Consider the following 25,634-nt stretch of genomic DNA (forward strand, 5'->3'; position numbering starts at 1 on the left):
TGTACCATAATCCAGTAAGACCAAAAATAAGAAGTAATTTCTTTTCTCTTTCTCTTTTTTAAAACGTATTTTAAAATGTTCTATCATGTTTGCATCGTTTGCTTAATTCTGAATGATAGCCGCGCTAAAGAAAAAAAAAGAAAATTTCCCCCTATATCTTTGTCAACATCGCAGATACCTCAAATTTAGTTTGCATCCAGCAGGTACAATTTGCTTTACCCACAATGCACAGCTATGCTAGCGGCTCTGTAGCACAGCACAGAGGCTGTGAGCGGAAAAAACAACAACAACAGGCTACTTTGCGAAGGCAGCTGCATGGATAGCGACAACAACAAAAGCAACAACGACGACCAGGATTTCACATGCAGTGATATTTCCTCAAACCAAAATGCTCCTTAGCCTTAGAATGTGAGTACTCTGGGATCTTAAGTGTTTTCCATCACCCGAAGTGACATTAACACGCTCCTTTAAGTGAAAACTGGTTGAAAGCTAGCGGGCTAGCACGCTAGCTTCCTGCATCTCTCTATGTTTGAGCGTCTTCCGGCAGCAGTGGCGGCAGCAGCAGTGCCATGAACAGTGGACTCTCACCTTCAGCTGCTCCGCTCGGGGGTGCCGGGATACCTAATGTCAAGGTGAAGTTTTGTCGATACTACGCAAAAGACAAAACCTGCTTTTATGGAGATGAGTGTCAGTTCTTGCATGAGGATCCGTCCTTGGCGAGTTTGCCGCTGCACGGCGGCGGCGGCAGCCCTGTCCCGTTGTCCATGGCCGGGGGTGGTGGGACGCAAGCGGGGTATTCCCTTGGCGGCTCCGCGGCGGGCTGCCCGGGCGGTGGGGGCACCGGCGTGCCCAAGAAGAGTGAAACATTGGGGCCTGCGAATACGTCTCTGGAGGGGCAGCTGTTAACCAGTGAGTACAAATTACTGTAAACCAAGGCCTCGTGCATGGTGACTGACTGTGACTTTACTTTCCGGCCTCACGGAGCTTTGTTAAAATTTAGCCCGAGGATTCACTGAGGCCTCTCAGCGCCAAAACAACGTGGTTTACTTTTACTTGCCAGACATTAGCAAAACAGCCCAACGTGCAACTAGCATATAACGCGCTCTTTAACTGTCGTCTCACAAGTTTTGACTACACGTTGTGTTACCAGTATCTTAAAAACACAAAACATGAGCCATGCTGCTGTAGCCGAGGAGGCCTGTTGTGTTGTGTGACAGCTGTGAGTGGGCAGAAATCCGCGTCCCACTAACGTTAGCTCCTGCAGCTAATAGCCCGCTAGCGTTAGCTAAACTATGTTTAAACTGACCACTTTAACTTATTCTACCTGTTTGGGTTTCTCCTCCAAAAAGGAGAAATGAGTGTTTTTATCAGCACTTTGCATTTTCTTCTTCACTTAACTTAAAGTGAAGTTTAGTGTTGTTCTCCAAGTTGAGTCTTTTCTAACACTAGCCTACCTACGCTAACGGTTTAGTAGGCATTGTTTTTGTGTGTTGTGTTTTTGTGTTTAAGTAGCATGCACTTTGCAGTCCTGCATTAAAAGCTGTCCTGGAAGTATTACTAAAAAAGTTTGCTGGTGGTAGCTAACACCTTGGGTCAAGCTTCAGCTGCGGCTCACTGTTTACATGCTTTCAAACTGTGATTGGCTGAAGACGCACTCAGTTGCGCACACATTAGCATGAGTGCATTACCTTTTGGACTGTGTAAGCAATTATCTCTAACTGATGTCGGTCTGGCTTCAGTCCTAATCTGCAAAACTCTGCTTTTGTTGTCATCTACAGTCCCAGGGATGGAAGGTGCAACCCTGAGCGATGCCAATCTTACCAACTCTTACTTCAGCAGCAGCTTTATTGGGGTCAATGGATTTGGAAGTCCAGCAGAGCCTAAATACTCAATGATGCAGGTACAAGAGGGCCGCTGTAGGTCTGTCACAGTAAATATACAGTTAAACAAACTGAAAATGAATTTATGCGTGTTTTGTTTTGCTATGTTAGGAATGCAATGCGTGTGAAATTCTGAGTTGATGGTATACCGGTCACATTTCTGTATTGAGTTTGTTGTTATTGCGCTTTTTTTTTTCACAGGGAAGCATAAAAACAGCTTCACAATAAACCAAAGTCTTCAAGTTCTCCATCACTCCAACTTTGAACATTTAGCTACTGTGAAATCGATGTGACACAATAGGTTAACGTCAGCCACTGCCATCATTAAGTTTCATCTTTTGCTGTTGGGAGTCATCGAGGCATTTACTGGCGGGTATATCGCTACATCCCCAGTCAGTGGTTTCCACATGTACGTGACTGGCAACATGGTTATGTTAGGGTTGAACCTTATTTCATTTCTTTTTTTTGTGCCGTATGCAATAACTTTACTAGTAGACAATGCCCTCAGGCATGTTTTTGAAAGTTCAGATGCTGCTAACGAGCTAAACTCGACTCTGCAGGTGGGCTGGGTTGCTTTTTGGCTAGTGTTTAATATCATTGAGCTGCCTCTCCAGTGAGTCTCTCATCTTGCTTTTAGACCAGCTCTGAATCCTTTGTCTTGGACTGTGGCTAGTGATGGTAGTCCTTGTTCTGCTCTCTGGGAGATCTGTTGTGAGCTTGAGGACCACTCAAACCAGAACCTGGAGCAGGTGAAGAGCTGGTTCGTGTGCTCCTATTTCAAGCTGACAGAATGCTGCAGAGCAGAACAAAGCGTGACGTGACCAGCCCAAAGCAGTGAAGTTGGACTATATCCAAAACCCTGGCCTCATGAAAGAGGCAGCTGAATTTGTAGATTAGTTATTAATTTGACACCAACTACTTTGGAACTAAAACATTTATAGGTTTAATTCAGCAACTGGCTACCAGCAGCTCCAACCTACCACCACAAAAAAGTTTTAGGTCTTTGAAAGCATAATTGGAGACTAAGGCCATGCAGTTAAATTATTTTATGGTATTTCGTTGTATTTTGATGAACATAATTGGACAGCGCGGTGCTTTTTGTAACACATATCCTCTGGATGCTCCTCTCCTTAGCGAATGACTACCAGCAGCAGCTCTCCCAGTCTTCTCAACGATGGTGCCAAGAACTTCAGCCACAGCACTCATGGTAAGCTGTATTCAGATATCTTTGAGGCACTAGCTGATACTCATCCACTGTTCCACAGTTTGGAAGGGGCCCTTAACACTTTGTGCTTTGCAGATCCAGTGAACTCCCCGACATCCTCACTGTTCAGTGATTTTGGTGCTCTTAGCATTTCCCAAAGGAGAAAGGTGAGCGTACAAACATCGGGTTATAGCATTAGAGTTCTTTAAAGGTTCAGGATTGCATTTTTATATAAGGAAGTACTTGAAGCCAGACAAAGATGAGTTAATTTGCCTCCAACAAGACTGATAGACAACTTTTAATTTTTGCATTGTTTTCATTTGTGTTGGCAGGCTCCTAACCCGGCAGCGAGTGAATTCATCCCTAAGGGAGCTCCACGTATGGCCAATATGGCTCAGTCCACTGTCCAGGCCTTCCCCTCACCTCTCTTTGCACATCCTGGTCTCAGCGGCTCCACAGCTGCTGCCCTGGCTCCAGGTGTGGGTTTTTTTTTGAGAACTACTCTCTACCTGAACACTGTCTGTTGGGCTCAGTTTTGTTTTTCATCTTTAGAAATTGTAATACTTGAGTTCGTGAGGGATTTCCCTCACATATTACTGTGAAATTAAATCTTTTCCTAAGAAACATTTCTCACATTCTGTCTCCTTTTTCAGGAATGTCGTTGTCTGCGGGATCTTCTCCTCTTCACTCACCTAAAATTACACCACACACCTCACCTGCTCCCCGTCGACGCAGTCACACCCCAAACCCTGCCAACTACATGGTGCCCACCACTGCGTCTGACCAGGGTGCACACATTATCCAGAAAGAGACTGTAGGGGGGACGACCTACTTTTACACAGACAACACCCCGGCACCAATGGCTGGGATGGTACGAATACACTCTGCAGATGCATTCAGTCTCTTTAAACACAAAAAAATGAATATCACTTAAATCAGTCTGCGTTTTTAAGTTTTGATGTAAATGTGAGTCTTATTTAATAGGCCGCATTGAGATGTAAATTCATGGCTGTTGACTCTGATATTACTGTGGCCTAATAGGGAATGTAATTTGGGTTTTTTTTGTTTTTTTAATAACATCACCAGAGTTTCATTCTCTCGCATTCATTTACATAGCTGCCTGAAAACAATATTTGTATGATCAGACTGGTTTCCACTTCTCAATAAATAGGAAGCTGTGTTTTCTTTTTTCTCATTTTATTGCAGGTGTTTCCTACCTACCATATCTATCCACCCACGGCGCCACATGTGGCTTACATGCAGCCGAAAGCCAATGCCCCGTCCTTCTTCATGGCTGATGAGCTTCGACAGGTATTGTCCTTGTTAACCAAACATTCCCCTTCTCTTCTCTGAAGCTTTATAACTGATGTCTTGTCCACTTGTTTCTTCTTCAGGAGTTGATAAACAGACATCTAATAACCATGGCCCAAATTGACCACTCAGAAAATCCAGGTATAGCATCTACATTGTTGACATGTTAAGGGATGCTTGTGACAACTGACCTTAAACATGCGCTTATAAAACTAAATGGCTGTTTCAGTGTTCTATTTTCTATATTTACATGTAAACAAACCAGCACTGGTGCTTTTTGCAAGTGTGATGTAGAGTTATTCTGTCCTGTTGGTGTGAAATATGTTGGTTGTGGGCTCTGTGTGTATGTGTTTAGTGTGTGTCAGTTGCTAAGATTGCAACTATCACAAACGCATCACGTCAGCAGTGCTGTGGAGCAACAGACAGCTTTTCAGTGTCTCCCTTAAGGCACGTGTTGCAAAGTCTGACTCAGATTCCGTTTTAAAATAAATCAGGCTAGTAGGCAGTCAGTTTTTTGTAAATAGCTGATCCACTAGAGATGATGCCACACACATGTTGCTTTTGATCACAAATCCTTGAGCTTTTATAATAGAGTGAATGTCCATTTCAGGCTCAGTCTTGTTTTACTTTTGTTTTCTGTCACGCTCCCACTTCACCTTCTTCAGGGACTTTTTAAAAAATTCTGCTGGGTCTGGTTTTCACAATTATTCGAGATAGCTTTTCCCCAGACGGTAAACTATTGGTCACTAACAGGGAAAACAAGATTTCTGATTGTTTTGCAAACAAGCTTTTTGTACCTCAGGAATATAAACTTTCCAGTAAATTAAACCAAAAATCTTGTTTGTTGCCACTGGGGTTGGGCGATTGGACGAATATATCGACTATCAACTATAGGTTGAGCCCATCGGCGATCGTTTTTACGAGGGCGATTTATTTATTTATTTGCCCATGAGTAAGTTTCTAATAAGGATGGAGCTAATAGAAGCAGCCAACAGAAAAAACAATAATAGCGCTGTTTTAACAGCACCCTCTTTCATCTGCGAGCAAATGCACTCTCCTCAGAGTGTGCCCAAATGCTTGTTGATGGAGCTGCAGAAGCTGGTGATAGCCTAGCATACTCAGCCGGATGGTGGACACGTACATGCTCATGCAAGTTAGTCGTGTTTGACTACTTTGCTCGCACACCACTTTGGTTACATGCTTAGGTTTACCTCTTTCATCCCAAATTGGCAACTTCATATTTTTTTTTTTTAGTGCTGTCAGCATTAATGCGCGATCATCACGACTAACGGGATTAACAGTTAACACATCTGGAGCGCAGACTGAGTCAAAATTCCTGAAATGGCTCTGTCAGCGCATTTCGGGCAGTTTGTCCAAAGTTGGTTCATTCTGCGCTACAGACGGTTGAGCACGTTAAAAATTTTAATCTCGTTAATCAGCCCTAATTTTGGGGGGAAATTAGTTTGTCCATCTTTGGACTTCTATGTTATAAATGCACAAATTAGTCCGTGCTTGGTTATATTCCTCCGCCTATCAAAATGTCTATGCATGCGTGAATATATTGCCCATCGTCGATTATTGGACTAAGGATTGTCGGTTGGAAAATCTTTACATATCGCCCAACCCTAGTTGCCACTTACATTTTAAATCTTTTACTTTGTGTGCAGTATGTGGTGTTTTTTCCCCTCTCTAAAAATGCCTGTTTTTGGTAGATGTACCATCTGAGGTGGACAGCTATCACAGCCTGTTTCCCCTCGAGCCCCTTCCCCCACCAAACCGCATGCAGAAGACCAGCAACTTCAGCTACATCACCTCGTGCTACAAGGCAGTGAATAGCAAAGATGACCTACCGTACTGCCTGAGGAGGATACATGGTAAGAAATGCTGTTCCAGCATTTCTAATATTGTAATGTTGTATTGTAATGCCCCTCCCTGAGCCTGGTTCTGCCAGAGGGTTCTTCCTGTTAAAAGGGAGTTTTTCCTTCCCACTGTCGCCAAAGTGCTTGCTCATAGGGGGTCATATGATTGTTGTTTTTTTTTCTCTGTATGTATTATTGTAGGGTCTACCTTACAATATAAAGAGCCTTGAGGCGACTGTTTTTGTGATTTGGCGCTATATAAATAAAATGGAATGAATTGAATTAAATGCTTTCATGGGTGGACTGCAGCTCTAAACTTTCAATACATTACTTGGGGGGGAGCTGTGACTCAGTCTGACAGAACAGATTTTTATCTCGTAAGCGCCGTAATGCAGTGTCCACTTAATGTCCAGTTGAGAGAGTGTGTGTGTGTGTGTGTGTGTGTGTGTGTGTGAGAGAGAGAGAGAGAGGGAGCTGATTTGACAAAACTAAAAAATCCCGGTGATAATGGCTTTCATGACAGTGGTTATCAGCTGTCTCTGTTAAGACGACTTTCTTTGTCAGGCTCTGTTTCGTTTACATAAAAGGGGAGTTTCACATATCATCTGACACTTCTTCACAAAATAATCCCTATGAGTGCCGCCTATTCCAATAAGAAGCATGTAAGATGAATATGATGATGATAGAGACCATAGCGGTAGAAATGTTATAGAAAATAATGTTAATATTTGGATTTAACTCACAGAGCAATAAGAATTCTTTAATTTGAGCGAATTATTTTAATGCTGAGGACTTTCTGCAACTTTAAACTCCATAGATTTAAACATTAAAGGTTACCTTCCCACAGCCTAATAAAAGGAGTTGTGGAAGTTGCTTTAGTTTTATAGCAGATAAAACTGAATATTAATTTTATTGATTTGCATTAAGTGTCCCAGGTGTGTGTGTGTGTGTGTGTGTGTGTGTGTGTGTGTGTGTGTGTGTGTGTGTGTGTGTGTGTGTGTGTGTGTGTGTTCTGGGTTTTCTGAGCTGCAATCCTAACAATATAAAAAAGATTAGACTCAAATATAAAAGCATATAAATATTTTCACCATTGGAGTACCAGAACATTACAGTTATAATGTGATGCTGTAACTTTACAGGTGGGCTTTATGTGTGATGTTAGCAAGGTACAGCTTAACAAGCTACTCATGTAAAACATATTTTCCCAGGAAGAATCGAAATTGTGCCTAAAACTTGTGAAATCCAGCCGAATTTAAACCAAAACTATATTCAAACAAACCAGTTTAAACCTAGTTAAACTCATTTAGATAAGGTGTGGTGAAACAATAAAAATTCTCTCAGGTAGAGTAAATAAATTAAAGGTTTCTTGAAGTTGGGCCCTTTGTATTCACTGGTTGTTTGTTTTCACCCATTGCTTGGATCTAACATAAAATGAATGTCTTATAAATAATTAATATTTTTAATATGCAAAGGTTTCCGCCTCGTTAACACAAAGTGCATGATGCTGGTGGACATGTGGAAGAAGATTCAGCACTCAAACACTGTAACATTGAGAGAGGTCTTCACCACCAAGGCCTTTGGAGACCACTGTGAGTGTAATTAGCTATACATGACTTGTTGATTTAATGCTTGCCTGTATTTGAACAGAAATTTCATATAGCTACATGATTTTATACTTGCATTTTTTTCTGGTTACATAACTATATTTTATACTAAATTGTCTCAAATTTGCCATGTGCTAATTTCGTTGTTACTACAGCTTTAGATTTAAACTCTCCATGTGAATATCTGACACTAAAGCTATGTGACAAATAGATTGTTGTTGACCATTAGCTGGAGTTGAAATATCCAGTTAGCTAATAGATACATTTTTTTAAAATCCGTTTTACATTTTCATGCTGACACAAAGCATTTTGGGGAGGTTTTTTTCAGCCCTAATTTCCTTTACACTTTTGTCTTCTTTCCCCAGCTTTGGTGTTCTCGTATGATTTCCATGCAGGTGCAGAAACCATGTTCAGCAGACACTTTAATGACCCAGCAGCAGACTCGTACTTCACCAAAAGGAAATGGGGTATGCTGACTGTCCCTCCCTTCCTGGTCCTTTGCTACGAATAGGCCTAGCATCACCTCACACGCCTTTCTGCACTCCCTCCCCTTCACACATTTCGACTCTGTTTACTTGTTTGATATTGAGGTCATCTGCCCAAGTCTATTTGAGTGCATGCTTTCATGATTGCATTGCATGCAGTTGTGCTCATGCCATGCTTATAGGTGTGTAGGTAGATGGGTTAGATTGTGCAAACGAATAATACATGATGTTTTTAAGAAATTCAAAGTGTCTAAAAATATGTTTTGGAGAGGTTTTTTTTTTGTTTTTTGTTTGTGTTTTTTGAAGTCTTGTTTGGTAGCCTAAGCTGACGGTTGGTAAGCACGGGTTTTTGTGATAGACACACGGGGACTTGGAGGAAACTGTGGCTGAAACTGATCCTAAGGCAGGTGCTGTTAAATAGCCTGTATACAGGAATGACAGACAGAGGAAGCAGAGGCATTCAGACCTTGGTCTTTGTGTTATCCATTCCAAACACTGATAAGAAACCACAACAAATGAGATGTGTATATACAAGCGTGTGTGTATGTAACAAGTGTCTCTCAGATGCCTTTGCACACGGGTACATGATGATTGTACACCTAAATACCAGATAACATAATCTGAAGCTATTTCATTCTGGAATGGTCTTTAGTGAAACAAACAGGTTCCTTATTCTCGCATGCTGCATTGTGGTTTGATTGTGTTGTACACACCCTAACACTCTACCGCCTGACTTACATTACCCAATGCGAGTGGTTCACATAGGTTGTAAAACTTGCAGGGGGATTACGAGAAAGAAGTGAGTACTGCCCCGATAATAAACATGATTTCTAGAAACTGTAAGCGGTCTTGCCTTACGAGACGCTGGTTCAAACTGTGACTGAAACGAGTATTTTGATGAATAAGAATAAGAATTTCATTAGCGGTTCTCAGTGATGTAGTGAACTCGTCAGTTTTACGTGAAGTAGGCTTCCACAGTTAATCACATTTTAATCTCGGTTACAGCTTTGGCTTCCCACAACGAAATAACCATAATTGACCGATATTAAAATTGCGTGCTACATCAATAGAACGCAAAGTAAGAGCAAATCCAAGTGTTCTTTAATCGTCTCCCATGACCCTAACAGCGTGTGCTAGTTACAGCTGTTCCCTGCATCTGGTTGCTTGAAGTTTCCGGGATGCAGTCTGGCCCGGGAAAACTTTGTTAAAAGATCAATATAAGATGTAACAGGCCGTTTAAAAACAAAAATCAAATGTCAGGACTGGAAATACTTTGGCTTCAGTGCAAGTGATTTTTAAACAAGAATAAATCCTATGCAAAGCGTACTGAGTTGTCTGCACCACAAAGCAACACAGCTAACTTAGCTGTCTAAAAATAAATTGCTAACTGACTAAATGCACGAAGGCCAAAAAGAAGCCTGTACAGCGCATCAGGGTCTCCATCAGCTCACAAAACCACACTGAAATCTCCAATGCAGTAGCATTTGATGTGTGTCCACCAAACACTGTACATAACGAAGGCTTCAGAAATGTTGTGGATGACAGACTTTATCCTCTTGTGCAATTTTTCTAAATTGGTAAAACCTGCAAAGAATGCAAAACCTCACAGGGATCTCACAGCTGTTGAGTGCTTTGCAACTAGTTTAATGTACATCTGTTGGACAGCTGCAAGGAATGGAATGAATTCCTTCATATTTTGTTTTTAGAAAATGCACTTATGTCACTTCTTAACTGCAAACAAAGCTGCAATTAACAGGAATGCAACATAGTGTAAAAGTGATTTAATTTTCTGTTTTGGTACCGTTCTTTTAATCTATATTTGCCTTCTAAGAGACACACTGAATTTAGATGCATGAGAAAGAATTGAATTTGAATTTTGCTGGAGATTTACACATTAGCAGGAGTGTCGCACAGCATGGATGCAAAAGCAGTGTAATCTCAGTATTGGTCAGAGCAATACTCGTATATTGTATAGTGTTATATTTCTTTAACTGTAGGTCTGGATTTTTTGCTTCAAAGATACAGTAAACAATCTGTCATTGAGCTTCTTGATTTTATCAGAAATTTTTAGTTGTTTTCTGAGACTGCACTATTGCTGAGAAAACTATCAGGTTGTTAATCTACAGACTGAAGTTCATGTGTTTTTACTCATGTCAGACCTCTAAGAAACAGCTTGTCATGAAGATAAGGTTACTGAGGAAGTAGTCTGAGGTTTAGTTCATAAGTAATCTAAAACCTCATGCCGCTTTTGCACAATAAAACTTTTTTCCCATGTGCAGGACAACATGAACCCCCTCCACCACGGCAGCATGCGGGTCTGCTCCCAGAATCCCTCATCTGGGCATACATCGTCCAGCTCAGCTCAGCCCTGCGCACCATCCACACGGCGGGCCTGGCTTGCCGTGTGATGGACCCCAGCAAAATTCTCATCACTGGCAAGACCAGGTATACAGCTATTCAAGTATCTAAGCACATATTTCATTGTTCAGCATGGATATAAGAATCATAGGCTATCTCTTATAACCATAAATGTCCACGTATGAAAGAACATGAATTTATTGTTTAAGCTCAGAGATGAAACTATGACTTAAGTGTAAAAAAAAAAAAAAGTCTGTTAAAAGCAAAAGAATATTTTTATTCAGCGCTTATGTTTTTCACAGCAATGCTTCTGTGCATGCACAACAAACATGTACGTTACCTAATGCGCTAATCTTTGTAGGTTACGGGTGAACTGTGTTGGGGTGTTTGACGTCTTAACATTTGACAACAGTCAGACCAATCATCTTGCCCTTATGCCACAGTACCAGGTACTTTATCAGATTCATGTGAAATGATTTTATTTTAGTACTGTCGTTCTGTTTTACTTCAAAAGCTGAGGAAGTGTGGTTAAAGTTTATTTTTGTGTTGTTTTTGTAGCAAGCAGATCTCGTGTCACTGGGCAAGGTTGTGCTGGCTTTGGCATGCAACTCCCTGGCTGGCATACAAAGGGAGAACCTGCAGAAGGCCATGGAGCTGGTGTCTATCAACTACTCTTCAGACCTCAAGAACCTCATTCTGTAAGGGGGTGGTGGTGTGATGTTACCCAGTTTGAGGGGGGGGGGGGGGGGGGTTCAGATAAGCAAAAACGCCTGCACTTAATACCTGTTTTGGGTTATCACTGGTATCTGTAGCTTGGAGGAGTCTTCAGTTTACATCCCTGTTTTTCGGTGGTAGAGGGGCTAAGGTGATGGTCTGGTGCTTGTTAGTACGATGACTAAATGGCAACCGGACCTAAATTAATAAAATGAAAAGTAAACAAGTCAGTTAACATTGTCCACCTAATTTATCTGTATTAGTCTAGCTCGGTGTGAAAGTCCAAAGGCTGCTGCATACTGCTGTTATTTCCTTTGTATGTTCCTTATTTTACTGCCTGTTACACATGTCGCGTGTGGAGTGTAGCTGACAAACTCACGTGATGTGAAACGATATTAATGGACGTGGCGGTAAACACGTTGGTGTTACCATAAGCGCAATAAAGGCTTCCGTACATGTATTGCAGCAAACACAACCACATTGAGACTGACTAAAAAAATGTAGTCGACGGAGCTTATCTGTCGTGTCAACTCATTCTGACCACAGTCCCTGGTTTAACTTAAACTATTTCAAAAACACAAATAAAAGCTGTCTGTGGGGCAAGAATGGAGTACCTCCTACTGAGCCTTTACTGTTAGCTTCCTCTGTGTTATGTTAGCTCTACCACGAGCAATCGATGCACTTCTGCTGACAGGTATTGTTAACGTACGTTAACAATACCTGTCAGCAACGTTGGGGTCGTGTCAAACTTCTGTAGGATTAATTGTAATCGGAAATCATTAGAACATTTAAAAAAAAAAAAAATCTTAACCTAGGATTCAAATAGTCAGATTTTATGCATTTTCAAACGTTTCTCAGTGTTTGTGTTAGTCCTACGCAGTATTTCTGTTATCTGAAAGACGTGGAGAAAAAAAAAGAAAAAGAGAGGTCTTCAGCACCTAAACATGCAATCATGCGATTCGTGTTTTGAATAAGTAAGAAGAGCCGAGAAAAATATCTGTGGGGACTTTCAGTCAGTGTGACCTTTTTGTGGTGGTGTGAAGATAGATAACCTTTGAAGTTTAAGGGCCGTTGACTTATCAGATCTGCGTCCTGTAAATGAAGTGAGAGTTGACCTCTTAATAGAACTGATGCTTTTATACTTCAGTAAATTGTGACATGCAATATACTCAGGCTACTGTCACAGGTAGCATAATAACACATCAGCTGAGTTTTCACTTAATTTTATCTGCGTATAGATGCAATTAACCAAAACTTAGCATATAAGAGAAAGCTGGAATCTGATTGGTTAGTAGCGTTTGATCTTCTAATTGAAGCACTCACACCTGTGCTGTTTAAGGTTTTAGCAGTGTTTTATACCTTTTTTGTGCACTGCTTGCACCTCACACTTAATAGTGAAGAAGAAAACAGCAGTGTGTAAAGAGACCACCTTCTTGTGAGTGCAGCGGCGCCTGACCTGAACTCACATAAAGGTAAATTGTTGCTGTGTTTTGCAGGTATCTGCTGACCGAACAGTCTCGCCTGCGCAGCGTCAATGACATCATGCCGATGATTGGAGCCAGATTCTACACACAACTGGACGCATCGCAGATGAGGAATGACGTCATTGAGGAGGATCTGGCCAAGGTATGATGAAGGTTATGTTGAACACAACACATGTTGTACACAGAGAAGGTCTGAACAGAAAACGTGTCTGTAAGCCATGTTGTTTACTGCCTGTGCGGTGGATAGAAAGAGGGTATTGCTTTGGTTAGCAAATAGGGAAGTTGTTTGTGTGCACACAGGACGTTGTACTGTATATTGTGGACTTTTGTGTTGAATATAGTTTCCCTATGTTGGAGCATCAATGTGTGAAACGGCCAACCCGACCCCATCTCAGCCTTTTTCTTTCGGTCAGGCCCCAGCTTCCTCTTCCGGCCTCGTCTCTGCGCTGACACGCCAAGTGAAGTAGCTTGTGGGTTTTTTTTGTTTTGTTTTGTTTGTTTTTTTAAACCTCCTAGCTGCAGACCCTGAACTTAAAACAGAGTTCTTTAAATTTGAGTGATGTCAGTAATGATTCATGAGAAAACACAGAAATGGTTCTCGGTAGTATAAGCTTTTTAGTCCAAACTCAAGTAATGACAGTATGTAGATTTCCTGCCTATCACGTCAAACGATGATGAATGCATGCCTGCGCGTATGAAAATAGCAGTAGCCCTCTGTGTTTTCCTGATCACTCTTATTGTTGAAGAAAAGCTTTATTTAAAAGTTCCAAGTGTCATGTAAACCATTTTTGGTCTGAGTTTGTGGTTGCATCATTGCAACAGTGCTGCTGTGTTAAGTTACAGGTTGTTGTTGCTTCAGTGAAGAAGTTTTAAAGACACTTGTTAATCTTTAATTTAGATTCTGATTTGGTAATTTTGCCAAGAAGCACTCATTGTTTGTTTTGTTTTCTTGCAATGCAGATGTAGTAATACAAATACAGCTGGTATCTACCACTGGTACCCATGCTTGATATTTTTAGCTATCTACAATATAGCCGATTGAATGATTTTGAGGTAGACAAAGGAAATCTGATGTTTGGCTGTGCTTGCAGCTGTAACTGTTCATCAGATAGGGAGAGGGTTAAGAAAGTGAAACTGACACTGTTCAGTCAACTCCAGAGACCCCCCCCCAACAATGTATCCGTAACAGTATGTTAACAGTAAACGGTATGTAATTTAAACACTATGGTTATTTGCTAACGATACAAAGAGGAGATTTGAAATGTCTTTCTCCAAAACTGTATGAACTTTGTGAATTAAGTGCCAGCAGGAAGCTTGGACAGGACCTTGTTTTCGCCTTGACGAAATGCCTCAACCTCATTCTTCCACAGTATTTCAGTTTTGTAACACCTCACAATCTCCTTTTGTAACTGTTACCCCTCAGTGGTAAAAGTAGGGCTGCTCGATTATGGCAAAAATAATAATCACGATTATTTTCACTGAAATTGAGATCTCGATTATTTGACGATATTTATTTAACAATAATGGCTTTAAAGATTGTCAAAAAATAATATAAAATAGTGTGCAAATACTGATTACAGTGCAAATGTTTGCAATATAAAAAATAAATGAAAAATGTAAACATCTATGTTTAGTGAACTTCAAAATACTGCATATTTGATCCACGTCTGACTCCGTGAACCCATAATGTTTCCACCAATGTTCCCTCAAATATTTCATGTGTCTGAGCGAACACACAAACTCCCTGAGCGGTCCCTTGGACCAATGTGAGTGACATCAGACGTGTGCACTGTGGTCACGCCAGCATCTAATCCATCCAAGTTACATGGTTTATTAAAATAATCAAATTACAGCATTTACATTTATGTTAGACTACTTTTAATTAACTGCTTTAGCCCACTTTCAATGAAAATTTAAAAAATCCTGTTCATGACCTGTGTAGTATGTTAACACTATTGGAAGTAAAAGTAACTTGAACTCCAATTTTGAAAACACAACTTTCTTTCTTTTTTTTTTTCATAAAGCTCTGACTTGTATTATGAGTATGAGTCTGTGGTCTGGGAGAGAGTCCTATAACTCTGTCTGCAAAATACAGCATATAATGACCAATGTTGGGCAATTAATTATATAGTTACTACTTCAAAAAAGTAACTCAGTTTGGCAAACAAAGTTTTTTGCAGCTATTTTTTTTTTTTTTAATGCAGTCAAGGCATTTTTTAAATAAACATTTCAAACTATTTACAGAACAATCTTCTGTTCTGCATCAAATTTGATGCCACACAAATTATTTGTGCCACTCCAAAAAATTATTCCTGTCCACTATGAGATAAAGGAGAACAACAGCCTGATACCTGCAGGCCTGACAACAGGAGATGTATCACTCCTGTAACACCTGTAACATTCAGCAGTCGCCTCATTGTTCTCATACACAACAAAACTATTGACTACACTACACACTAACTACACACTAACTACACAAGATTTGCGCTAAACGTCTCAAATCTCTCACATCTCAGAACACCGCCGTCACTCCTAAAACTTCCCCCCGTTTCTTAACAACTAGATGCCACGTTGCCATACCATTTTTTCGATTGGTCGACACGGTACTTTTTTCGACCAATAGGAAAGGGTGGGGGGGTTTTGGTTTTGTTTTTGCTCACAGGCGGAGAGTGCTTCCTTATAAAACGCCGTTTTTACCGTTTCTTCCCGCAGTAAATATAAACAACGATAGTATTCAGGAAGAAAACCAAACATTCCATATATTTTTATCATAACTCTGGTTTTACGTGGCCCATCAATACAATTTAAAAACTGGTATAAAGTCCACACTTTTTCCGTCAATTGTTCCGTCTGTCCTGCTCACATCTCCAATGGTTGTACACGTTGTCATTAATGTGGCTTCACTGCACATCAGCCACGCCGCTTTGCTAGCTAAAACACCGGTGTCGGCACATAAGGACGCTGTCATAGCCTGTCAACAACGTTGATTGGCTGCGTATATATGAATGTGAATCGCATTATTGGCTGGACTATAGGATAAGGTGGCATCGTTCTAATCCCATACAGGAGCAGCCAGTCACTTACTGACTAACACTGCAAAACAGAATTGTTAAAGTTTTAATCTTAATTTCAATTCAGGTTAGATTTTTTTTGTGCGCAACGCAGATTTTCTGTGCGCAGAGACCGTGCCAGCAGTGCAATTGCGCACGTGCGCAGCTTAGAGGGAACATTGGTTTCCACACCACTGAAGTCGTTTTACCTCTCTTTTCAACCAACGCCATTCTTTCTTCAGCAGCCATTATCCTCTCCTCTCCAAATAACTTCTGCTTAGCTTTCAAAGCTTTCCGAGCTTCCCTCGGGTCCTCTTAATTGTTGTGATGCGTGTTCGAAACGCAGAGAGGTGCGCTCGATTTGCCACACGGAGCAGCGCGAGAGTAAAGCACGAGGGAGGTGCTAATAATCGGCTCAGTCATTTTTAATGATCGTTGAAAACCCAGATCGTAATCGAGATTAAAATTCGATTAATTGAGCAGCCCTAGGTAAAAGGATGGGTGAACTGCTTGTCACCCCGCTGGGCGGGCGAGCGAGCGGTGTGGACAGCTAAGCTTATGAATCCGATAACTGGACAGCCAGTCAAAGCAGGAGCTTCAAATTCATACCATAGGTGCATCTACTAAACTTTCTTGGACATTTTTTTTTTTTTTTTTAATCTCAGTAACTTGGATCTCAAGCTCTGAGTAAGTTTTCTGAAAATCTTGTGACTGCAATAACTTGAGAACAAGCGGACGTACGATTTTGAAATTGATAGCACAGGTGTGTCTACTAGGAGGCTGGTAACAGTGGCGGTTGCCGGTGTTATTATTTTTTTTAAATTAATGCTTTTAACTGCGACAGATCTAAACTGCAGTCAGCCCTGATTTAGGCTTCTGTAGTGAATGTCTGTAGAAGAACAATGTAGCCACCATAAGTGGCTACATTATGCTTGTGTAGCTGCTTTGTGTAGAATAGAATAGAATGCCTTTATTGTCACTATACGGTTGTACAATGAGATACAGTGTGTTAATTACCGTGTGATCGTGTCCCAGTTGTTTACATGCGGTGCCAGCCGATAGAAAGAAATACAATTGCTGGGACGTTTGTTTGTTTGTTTGGTTTTTTATTTATTTATTCTTTGTCCTTCTAGTTTTTCCACTTCTTTGTTCATTCCCTCACATCCATTCTGATCATTTAAGCATTCTCCCTTGGGGAATTTGCTGACATTTGTGAGTCCTTATATTATTATTTTGATTATTGCCCCTTTTACTGAGACAATGATTGTTATTCTCACTTATAAATTTAAAAACTGTGGTGAAAAAGTAGCCAGAAATGCACAGGATGAATCAATGGTGGAGAAAAGGCCAATCACAATAGCTGCAGTCTTTTGTCAGGTTAAGGTGTGTGATTCAGAGGGGTTTGAGGTTATGGCATAGCTTTCACCCTCAAGCACAAATCCCCAGACAGACGCGTAATGTGGTTTGGCATTGCCTTACTGAAATAAACTGCCCCATAAACCTATATATGTCATTTGGTATTAATAGTATCATCACAGATGTGCAAGTTACCCATCTCGTGCAATAATGCAGCACCACACAGTCATGCAGACTTTGCTCTAATGACAGGCCACTTCAGCCTGAAGAACTCAGCATCTGTGATTTGCAGAAAGAATGTCTAATGTTGATTGGTCAGGCCACAGTAGAGGTAAGCACTTCACCTCAGAGAAGACGGCAGCGTTTTTGGATCTTGTTAATGCAAGTTCTTTCATTTGCATGGTTTTCTGCTTTCTGTTTTTAGTCAGTGTGGCCTGAGTGGTTAAGAGCCTCGATATTTGCATGTGTCTGGATTATTTATATAGTAGACCAATCTCTGACAGAATCCCCAAATTCTTGTTTCTCAGCATCACGGTGAGGGAAAAACCACAGTTTTGACATACTTTTTAAAAGACTGTTGATGTTATTAATTTTTTTTAAGCACCATGAAACTATTCCAGTCTTTATTTGTCTATCCCAACATCATCGAAACTTGTTGCTGGTATCAAATTCAAAAACAGCAAATATATATTATGAATCAGTTCCTTAGTTTCAGTGTTTTGGATGTTCTCATTTTCATTTTTAAGCTCTATATATAGTTCAAATAGATCATTGCATTCTGTTTTTATTTCCCTTTAGGTTTTTGGGATCCTGAAAATGTTTTGTTTTAGATTTTTTTAAGTGTTAGTAGTAGTTTTCTTCTTATTCAGTTAGTGGGCACAGAAGTTAGTCTGGAAATACAGTTACAGAAAAATGAATCCTGAATACATTTTCAAATCAGCCAAAATGATTGATCAGTAATTGTCACTTTGTCCAACAGTAAAGATACAGTTGACAGGGTGAGACAGGCTGAGAGGAGGAAGAGAAAGGAGAGGCAGGAGTTAATTATATCTGCAGATATGAAGGTGAGCTGTAATTTGCTGCAGTGCAATAATCTGTCATGGAGTGAGCAACATCACGTTTTGGACAACTTTAGGTGCAGATTTAAAGTTACAGTACACGTTGGTGAAGAGTGTCTAACATTCTTGGGCTTGGACACGATATGAGAGTGTAAACAAGCTGTTTATAAGAGGATAGGTGTGAATTTTGGGACACTCAAGCATTCACTGGCATAACATTAGCTTATAAGCATCTGTTGTTGTTTAGCTGGGCTGTTGTCGGCTATCCAGAGATGAGAGGGTCCCACATGTAATCTGCTGACAACAAGTAGCTATGACAATATCTGGAATAAACAAGCATGTTTATGCCTGTTTTTGTTCAGGAAAGGAGATGAGGGATGAGGTGGAAATAAGGAAGGAGATTATTAAAATATACATGTACAAGTGTTAAAAGAGCTGTTTGTGCTTTTTTTTTTTTTAAGTTAAAAGTTAAAAGCTGTACTACATATGTCGCCAGTCTCTAGCCACAGACATAAACAGGGAAATAACGATGTCTATCTCAGCCACTGTACTCAAGATGATGAGACAGCATGGCAACTTCCACAAACTGGCACCTGCTCGCATTTATTTTTAATGGATTATTTAAGTTAAAGAAGTTTATGAGAATTCATCACGTAATTCCACCCTAATCAATGTATATTTATCAGTACATCATTCTTTTCTCTATTAAGTAACCTCAAATGAGTTATGTGGATTAGGTTAGGTGGTTTTGATGTGTAGGAGCCATGATGTAGGTGTAATATTGGTTTACTTCTGTCTTGCACGTCTTTGACTTCAGAGAAGAAACTGCAAACCAAATTAGACATGCTTAGAAGAAAATGTGCCATTTTTCTGGTTCGCTTTCAGTCAGAGGGAAGTATGTTGTAGACCCTGTGAGAGAAAATGGAGCTCAGCACCATGTATGGGCAGAAAGTCAACAGCAGCGGTTTCAGTTTCTGGAAGCATTCCTTGCAGGGGGAACATGATCTTTTGATTTGAAATTGGTGTTTTATAAGAGAAGATCCCACTGAAATAGATGTTTATTTACTTATTTATTTCCCTGCCCCACCCATCAAATTTAAACCCCCTCTCATTAACCTATATTCATTGCACTTAACATCTATACTCTGTTTACAGCTGCAGGAATGAAAATAAAATTTAAAGCAGAATTCACTGCATGTTGGTAATGAGTGGGGAATTTTACTGCCTGCTACCACCTCTAGTGGCAGATTGGTTTCCTCCTCTGGTGCTGCTTTTATGTTGCTTCTTTCAACTGAAAGAAAAATTAAAGTTTCTGGTGCAGACAAATAAATTTGGCCCCCCTTTTTTTTTTTTCCTGCAGGAGGTGCAAAATGGCCGACTCTTTCGCCTGCTGGCCAAGCTGGGCACCATAAATGAACGTCCAGAGTAAGTACCACTTGTTGAACGTTGCATCATAGTGTGTGATTTATTTCTGTTACAACTGCGTAATCTTCTGTTGTGCCGATCAGATTCCAAAAGGACCCAACGTGGTCAGAAACGGGCGACCGCTACCTGTTGAAGCTTTTCCGAGACCACCTGTTTCACCAGGTGACAGAAGCCGGGACGCCCTGGATTGACCTCAGCCACATCGTCTCCTGCCTCAACAAAGTCAGGGAGCTTTCCTTTTTTTGTCTCTTTTAATACTTTTGTTTTTAAATAAGCAGATATTTGATAATTTGTGCACTTCATGGAACTATTTAATGTGTATAAGTTAGGCAAACATGCACAGTAGATCAATTTTCTGTTAATGCTTCAATTGCATAGGCTGAAATCGCACATTAATGTGCCCAGTGACTGCAAATGCAAGTTTAAAACAGGTTTAAAAAAAAGAAAAAAGATTAACCTGTTTTACAGTGTAGCGATTTTCCAAATTTCAGTTTCAAAAACACTGAATTACACAATATGTCAGTCCTAACCAGCACCATACATGCGTAGATCCTTTTTAACCACCAGCTTAACTTCCTTGACAAGCTGTCACTGTTTTTCTTAAAACTGTAGTTCCTCTTTTCACTTCGTTAGCTTGAATCTAATTAAAGCTGTGACTTTTCGCAGTTACAGCCTTTTCATTTGAGTAAACTGTTGTATGAATAGCTACACTCACTGTTAAATTTGTGTCAGATAGTCTTATCCTGTTATCGGTGCACCCACATGACCTTGTACTTGCAAAAGCGATCCCAACTGAGTGTCAAAACAGTTGCTTTTCTCATGAGAATGAATTGCTTTTGTATGCTAACTGTAGCAAAACAAAAAGCAACACTTAGAAAATACTTTTTTTAGAAGTTCTGTTTCTTCTTGTGTTCATTTAGCTGGACGCGGGCGTTCCTGAGAAGATCAGCCTGGTGTCTCGGGACGAGAAAAGTGTCCTGGTTGTGACCTACTCGGACCTGAAGCGCTGCTTTGACAGTACCTTCCAGGAGCTGCAGGCCGCTGCATCCGGCTCTCTGTAGCGCCGCTTTCAGGCCCGGCAGGGTGGAGTTGCCGGGACCTGGAGCACATTTTTGCACTACAGTGGAGGACCAGGCTCAAAGAGATGACATCAGCATGGCAAAGGCAGCGGGGCAGGGCTTCGTGAACCTCAGTCACATACACTGACCCTGTCCACCAGGAAGGCTTTTCTAAAGTGTAACTTTTCTTTTTTAGTTTTCTTAAACCCCACAGCTGAAAATTTAAAAACAAAAGGAGGAAAACAAAAGTTTATGGACAAACATGGAAGCTGTGACGAACGCATATGATGACATTTTTTTAAGATTCGGGGAACAAAGTGAGACACAAAACGTGACGTTTTGAACTTTTCCTGCTTTTATTGTTTGTTTCTACAGCTGGGGTTTATTTTTCTGAGGAGGATGCACTAAGATTTTAATTTTTTTGTTAATTTTTGTTATTTTTATGAATATGTGTGAGTGGCCTACAGGGTGAACGGAGAGCTAAAATCACACATGGACATAAATACCAGAGCAGACTCGGAATTGAAACAAAAACAACAAAAAAAAGAAATCTAGCTTTCTACTGACTGCATCTTTCTTCCGGTTGGAGACCACACCCCTTCATTCTGAAGCACTTGGAGACGGGAGACACCACTCAAGGCTTTCATTGGAGTTGGACAGCTAACTAGCTTTAGCCTTGGTTGATGGTTCCCCTTTGACAAAAGGAAATAAAACCACTTGGGTAGGGTGGGAAGGGTTTGTAAAACTGGAAAAAAAATAAGGATTTCAGACATTTTGGTTCAGGAGATAATGGAATTTGGGTTCATTTGCAGTGGGGTGGCATGGAATGGGATTTGGGATTGGGTGGGTGGAGACTTGTGGTGTCTATGGGCACTCAGGAAGAGGTGTCTTCTCCTGGGGTAGTGTGAGATGGGGGTGGGGTGGGGTAGGGATGCGTGGCTTCTGTTGGCACTGAGGAAGGGGTGTCTTCTCCTGTTGCCGTCTACCAAGTGTTTGTTACATATGCAGCAACCACCTTTGGTCAATGGACACGGTCGTGGCATCTACTGCTCAAGGAAGGGTCATTTTGGCTGTGCTACCCAACACTTGGGTGTAGCCCATGGGTTGGGCTTCTGTTGAGGTGGAGCCATAGCTGCCTCTTTGTGGAATGTCCTTATTTGGTCCCCCACCTATCTTCTCACCCCTAATGTCCCTTATATATGTCTCTTTCTTACTGTCCCCTCTTTTTCCTTCCCTTTTATCCCAAACTTCACCTCCCCTCAGGGGGTCTGGGCCCCTCTACTTTGGAGAAAAAGCAATGCTTTTGTGACTTTTTCCCAGCTGTTTTTTTTCTTTGCTCAGTTGTTGTGCAGGAATGCATGATGGGAAATTGGGAGGGCTGTCAAGTTTTCTTTTTTTGCTTTTTATTATTCTGTGGACCAATTCCAGCAGGGGTTTAGGTAAATGGGAAGGGGATGGAGGGCGAAGGAGGATACAAACAGGGCACCACCTGTAATTTGTTTTATTTGCGTGTTTATTTTTTAAGATCATGAAATACAAACTTGCTGGAGACACAGCAGCAGCGCTGGCTGCTGCACTCACTTGGATGACTTGGCTTTCTCTCAGGATGACGAACAGCTGGATGGGCCCAATGATTGAATGTGTCTGGGTGTCATTGGCTGCCCCTTGTCCAGTCATATAGATGAGTTACAGTGGAGCGGGTGGGACGTCTTCAGATGGCGGTTTTAGGAAGTTAATGTAAGTTTAAGACATTGTGGGGGGGATTTCATGTTGCCCTGAAGCACAGATCTACTTTTGGTTCATTTACCACTCAGACATTGTTCATTTACCTTCAATTACCCAGAAAACAACAAGTTCTGCCAAGCTAAAATTCCTGACTCCTCCAATTCAGATTTTTCATAGAATCATTTGAATGTTACAAACACGAGGCTTTAAAGTGACAAAGACTCTCACACACACACACAGTTGAATCATGATGATGGAGGTCAAAATCAAGTAAACTGTCCCGGATGCAGTCGACTTTTACGTGAGCTTTTCAATGCGGTCTGTTCTTGGGGGCAACGACAAACCTTCAGGGTGCTGGCTGTGTTAGATCATGTACTACTTCCTCTGTTTTAGTAAACGAGAAAAAAATGAACCGACAAAACTTATCTGGTGAATGTGGTGCTTTAGAAAACCCTTTGAAACAAACTTGCACACATTTTGAAAAACACACACGCCCCTTCTGACTCGGCCTGTGTAACGTCAGTGCTCATATCACTGTATTCCACATGATAACACACACACTCCGGTTAATATTAGTGATGACCTTCTCCTCTTCCCCAACATCAACACACCTACAATCACCATCTTAGTATGTTTTAAGCCCCTCTTGTGTTCTTGTCTCAAATTTTTGCAATATTTGTGTGTACAGCAGTATTTTAATAAAGAATACCAAAACTGATACTGATGTCGAGTCTTCTTTTTTTTTTTCTTTTTTTCTGGGCAGTTACAGAGACCATCATTTTTTAATATATAGGTAAAATATCACAGTCATACATGGTAAAAACATGGATTTTCCTGTATTATAAACACATTCCTCTTTGGTTTTCTTTGAAACTGCATGATGGGCTTTAACCTAACTTATTACTGGTTTAAGGCACTGCTGTAGCTTATCTGCTTGGGTGGCTCGTGCCAAAAGGCTGCTGAGACCTGAGTTTAAGCTTGTCCTGGACCATTTCTTGTGTGTCATTCCCTGCTTTCCTATATCAGCTTATCAAAATAAAGGCTGAAACTGTACAAATAAATAAAGTGAAAAAAGTCCAAGGCACTCCTGTTTCAAGATAAAATTAAGATGCTGATATTTTCACAGCAAGGCCATGTTAAAAACTCGCAGTGTGGCACACAAGACTTCATCTGGGAATAAAACTGAGTCCATGAGCACGCTGAATCTTTTCCAGTGGTATTCCACCAAAGTGAGATTTCCACATGAATATGTGTCAAAACATTTCAGAGTTTTTAGATAACCTTGCAGTGAAAATAAAGGCATTTTAGTTTCATCTTCAAATGGCAGCGTCTTAGGCTTAAATGGAAACAAAAGAATACAGGTATCCCTTCTAAAGAGCACCTCAAATAGAGGTGGGTTCAATGGAGGACGCACTCCTCAAAAAAAAAAAAAGAAAAAAAAAAGGGGTCTTTAATGTAACCTGCATTTGGATGTGATATAGAAAAATAGACCAGAAAAGGCAAAGGCAGCTGTATACAGATTTGGGCTGTGACGGAGTCTGCAACAGAGCTGTCTGCCCACAACTAACCAACTAGTATTATAAAGAGGAATACACAAACAGGATCAACTAATCAGAACTAAGCTAATCTTTGCACATTCAAAGGTTTTTGCAAATGGAAACAAACCCAGCATGAAAGATTTTATGAATTAAAGAATACATTGAATTAAAATACATATACTGAGTTGTCAGTTTATTAGATACACTTAAATCTTGGAGTCTAACACTGTGGCCTACAAAAAAATAATATTGAGTCTTGGAGAGCGTGGAGGACCTATCGTCCTCACACCAGTTTCATTGTCGGATATTTACCGTAAAATATGAAGCGTGTTGAGGCGGCTGCTGTTGTGATTTGATGTTATATAAATAAAATAAAATATATTTATTTCGTCTGCGGTGGAGACTGTGAAAAAATTAGTGATCTAAAGACGCTTCCTACTAGAACAGCTTTGCATTATTCACTGTTAAAAAAAAATATCCTTGTTTATCTTTAGACTACGCCTTAGTGCAACTCCAGTTTGTCATCTTTCTAAAATAACTAGTCTTAGATACCAGCTTCCCTCTAACTGGTTGCCCTTGCAAACGGATGTTTTAAGCAGCAGTTGAAAATATAGACTTACTAACATGGTGACCTCATTCAATATTTTGGCCATGCTGCTGTAAAGGTTCCCTTTAATTAATGTAATTTTTTTTTTACCAAGGCTGTTGTGTTGGACTGCAAGATTTACAGCTACGTGTACCTATTAAAGTGGAAACTGAGTAAAATTTACACTGACAAATGGTCAAATTTCAGGTTGTAACATTTTGGTTGCATAACTAAAATAAATACAGGTACATATATTGCGTCTAGCTGTATAATTCAGTGGATAATAACTTTTTCCAGCATGTAGTAGCTGTGCAAGAGGAGCAGTTATTTTATACAGCAGTGCTCCTCTTCACAAGGCTTCAGGCATGAGGTACCAATACAATAAGCTCTGATAGTTACATACTAGTGAATACATTCTGCATAACTGCACGGGTATAAGTACTGTCAGGTAAGACTTAGCTGCTCGTAGAATGGGTAATGTGGTGGAAAAGCACTGAGATAATACTTGTGAGGAAGCTTTGTTGTACAACAGCATGCGATTTTGCAAAGGTTTCTTAAACAAGTTTGGCTGAAGGAGGAAGATCCAAAATATTTGGGGCATTTGGACGTGCAGATACTATAAAAAGTGAGGTGGGGTAAATTAAAAAGTGTAAGGTGAGGTCTGGAGAAATTATAAAAAGCTGTATAAACCCTGTATGAAGTTGTGAAAAATACACAAGCGTGGATGCTAAAGGGAGGGGTAGAGGAAGGCTGAGTTATAGTCTGGAGGAGGGGAGCCTCCCTCGTCAGACTCCCAGTCACATGGCAGGATCGAGGGGTCGTTTTCACGGAGACCTGCGATGTCACTGCACAGGAAGGGCACCTGGGTGTCTCGACACTTGGTGAAGGTGAAGAACCTAAACACACAGATTGAGATCGATTGTCTCGTTTAGCGTGCAC

At 40.7% G+C, this 25,634-nt stretch overlaps 2 protein-coding genes across 5 annotated transcripts in view; one reads left to right on the forward strand and one right to left on the reverse strand.

The window, feature by feature from the left end:
* The first annotated feature begins 193 nt into the window (after positions 1–193).
* On the forward strand, positions 194–23,058 carry pan3 (poly(A) specific ribonuclease subunit PAN3). Of its 4 annotated transcripts, none has more exons than XM_013268361.3 (18): positions 205–408; positions 1,779–1,900; positions 3,015–3,087; positions 3,181–3,251; positions 3,417–3,561; positions 3,738–3,955; positions 4,291–4,395; positions 4,479–4,536; positions 6,108–6,269; positions 7,727–7,843; positions 8,224–8,325; positions 10,623–10,788; positions 11,063–11,150; positions 11,260–11,399; positions 12,912–13,041; positions 19,724–19,788; positions 19,872–20,010; positions 20,709–20,849. In XM_013268361.3, the coding sequence occupies exons 2-18, from the start codon at positions 1,787–1,789 to the stop codon at positions 20,847–20,849; spliced, it is 2,034 nt and encodes a 677-aa protein (XP_013123815.1). In that variant the 5' UTR covers positions 205–408; positions 1,779–1,786. The 4 variants fall into 4 exon arrangements, with proteins under 4 accessions (XP_005471919.1, XP_013123815.1, XP_003443597.1 ...); XM_003443549.5 differs by lacking the exon at positions 205–408 and adding an exon at positions 570–909 and having other exon boundaries at positions 20,709–23,058; XM_005471863.4 differs by lacking the exons at positions 205–408; positions 1,779–1,900 and adding an exon at positions 1,966–2,289.
* A 515-nt stretch (positions 23,059–23,573) lies between these two features.
* flt1 (fms related receptor tyrosine kinase 1) overlaps positions 23,574–25,634 on the reverse strand; it is a 38,975-nt gene continuing 36,914 nt past the window's right edge. Inside the window, exon 30 of the mRNA XM_005471860.4 lies at positions 23,574–25,591. Within this exon, the coding sequence (XP_005471917.1) occupies positions 25,423–25,591 (169 nt within the window). The 3' untranslated portion in view covers positions 23,574–25,422. The remainder of the gene's footprint in view (positions 25,592–25,634) is intronic.

This window comes from Oreochromis niloticus, linkage group LG9 (genome assembly GCF_001858045.2).
Source record: "Oreochromis niloticus isolate F11D_XX linkage group LG9, O_niloticus_UMD_NMBU, whole genome shotgun sequence".
In the NCBI taxonomy this organism is placed as follows: domain Eukaryota; kingdom Metazoa; phylum Chordata; class Actinopteri; order Cichliformes; family Cichlidae; genus Oreochromis; species Oreochromis niloticus.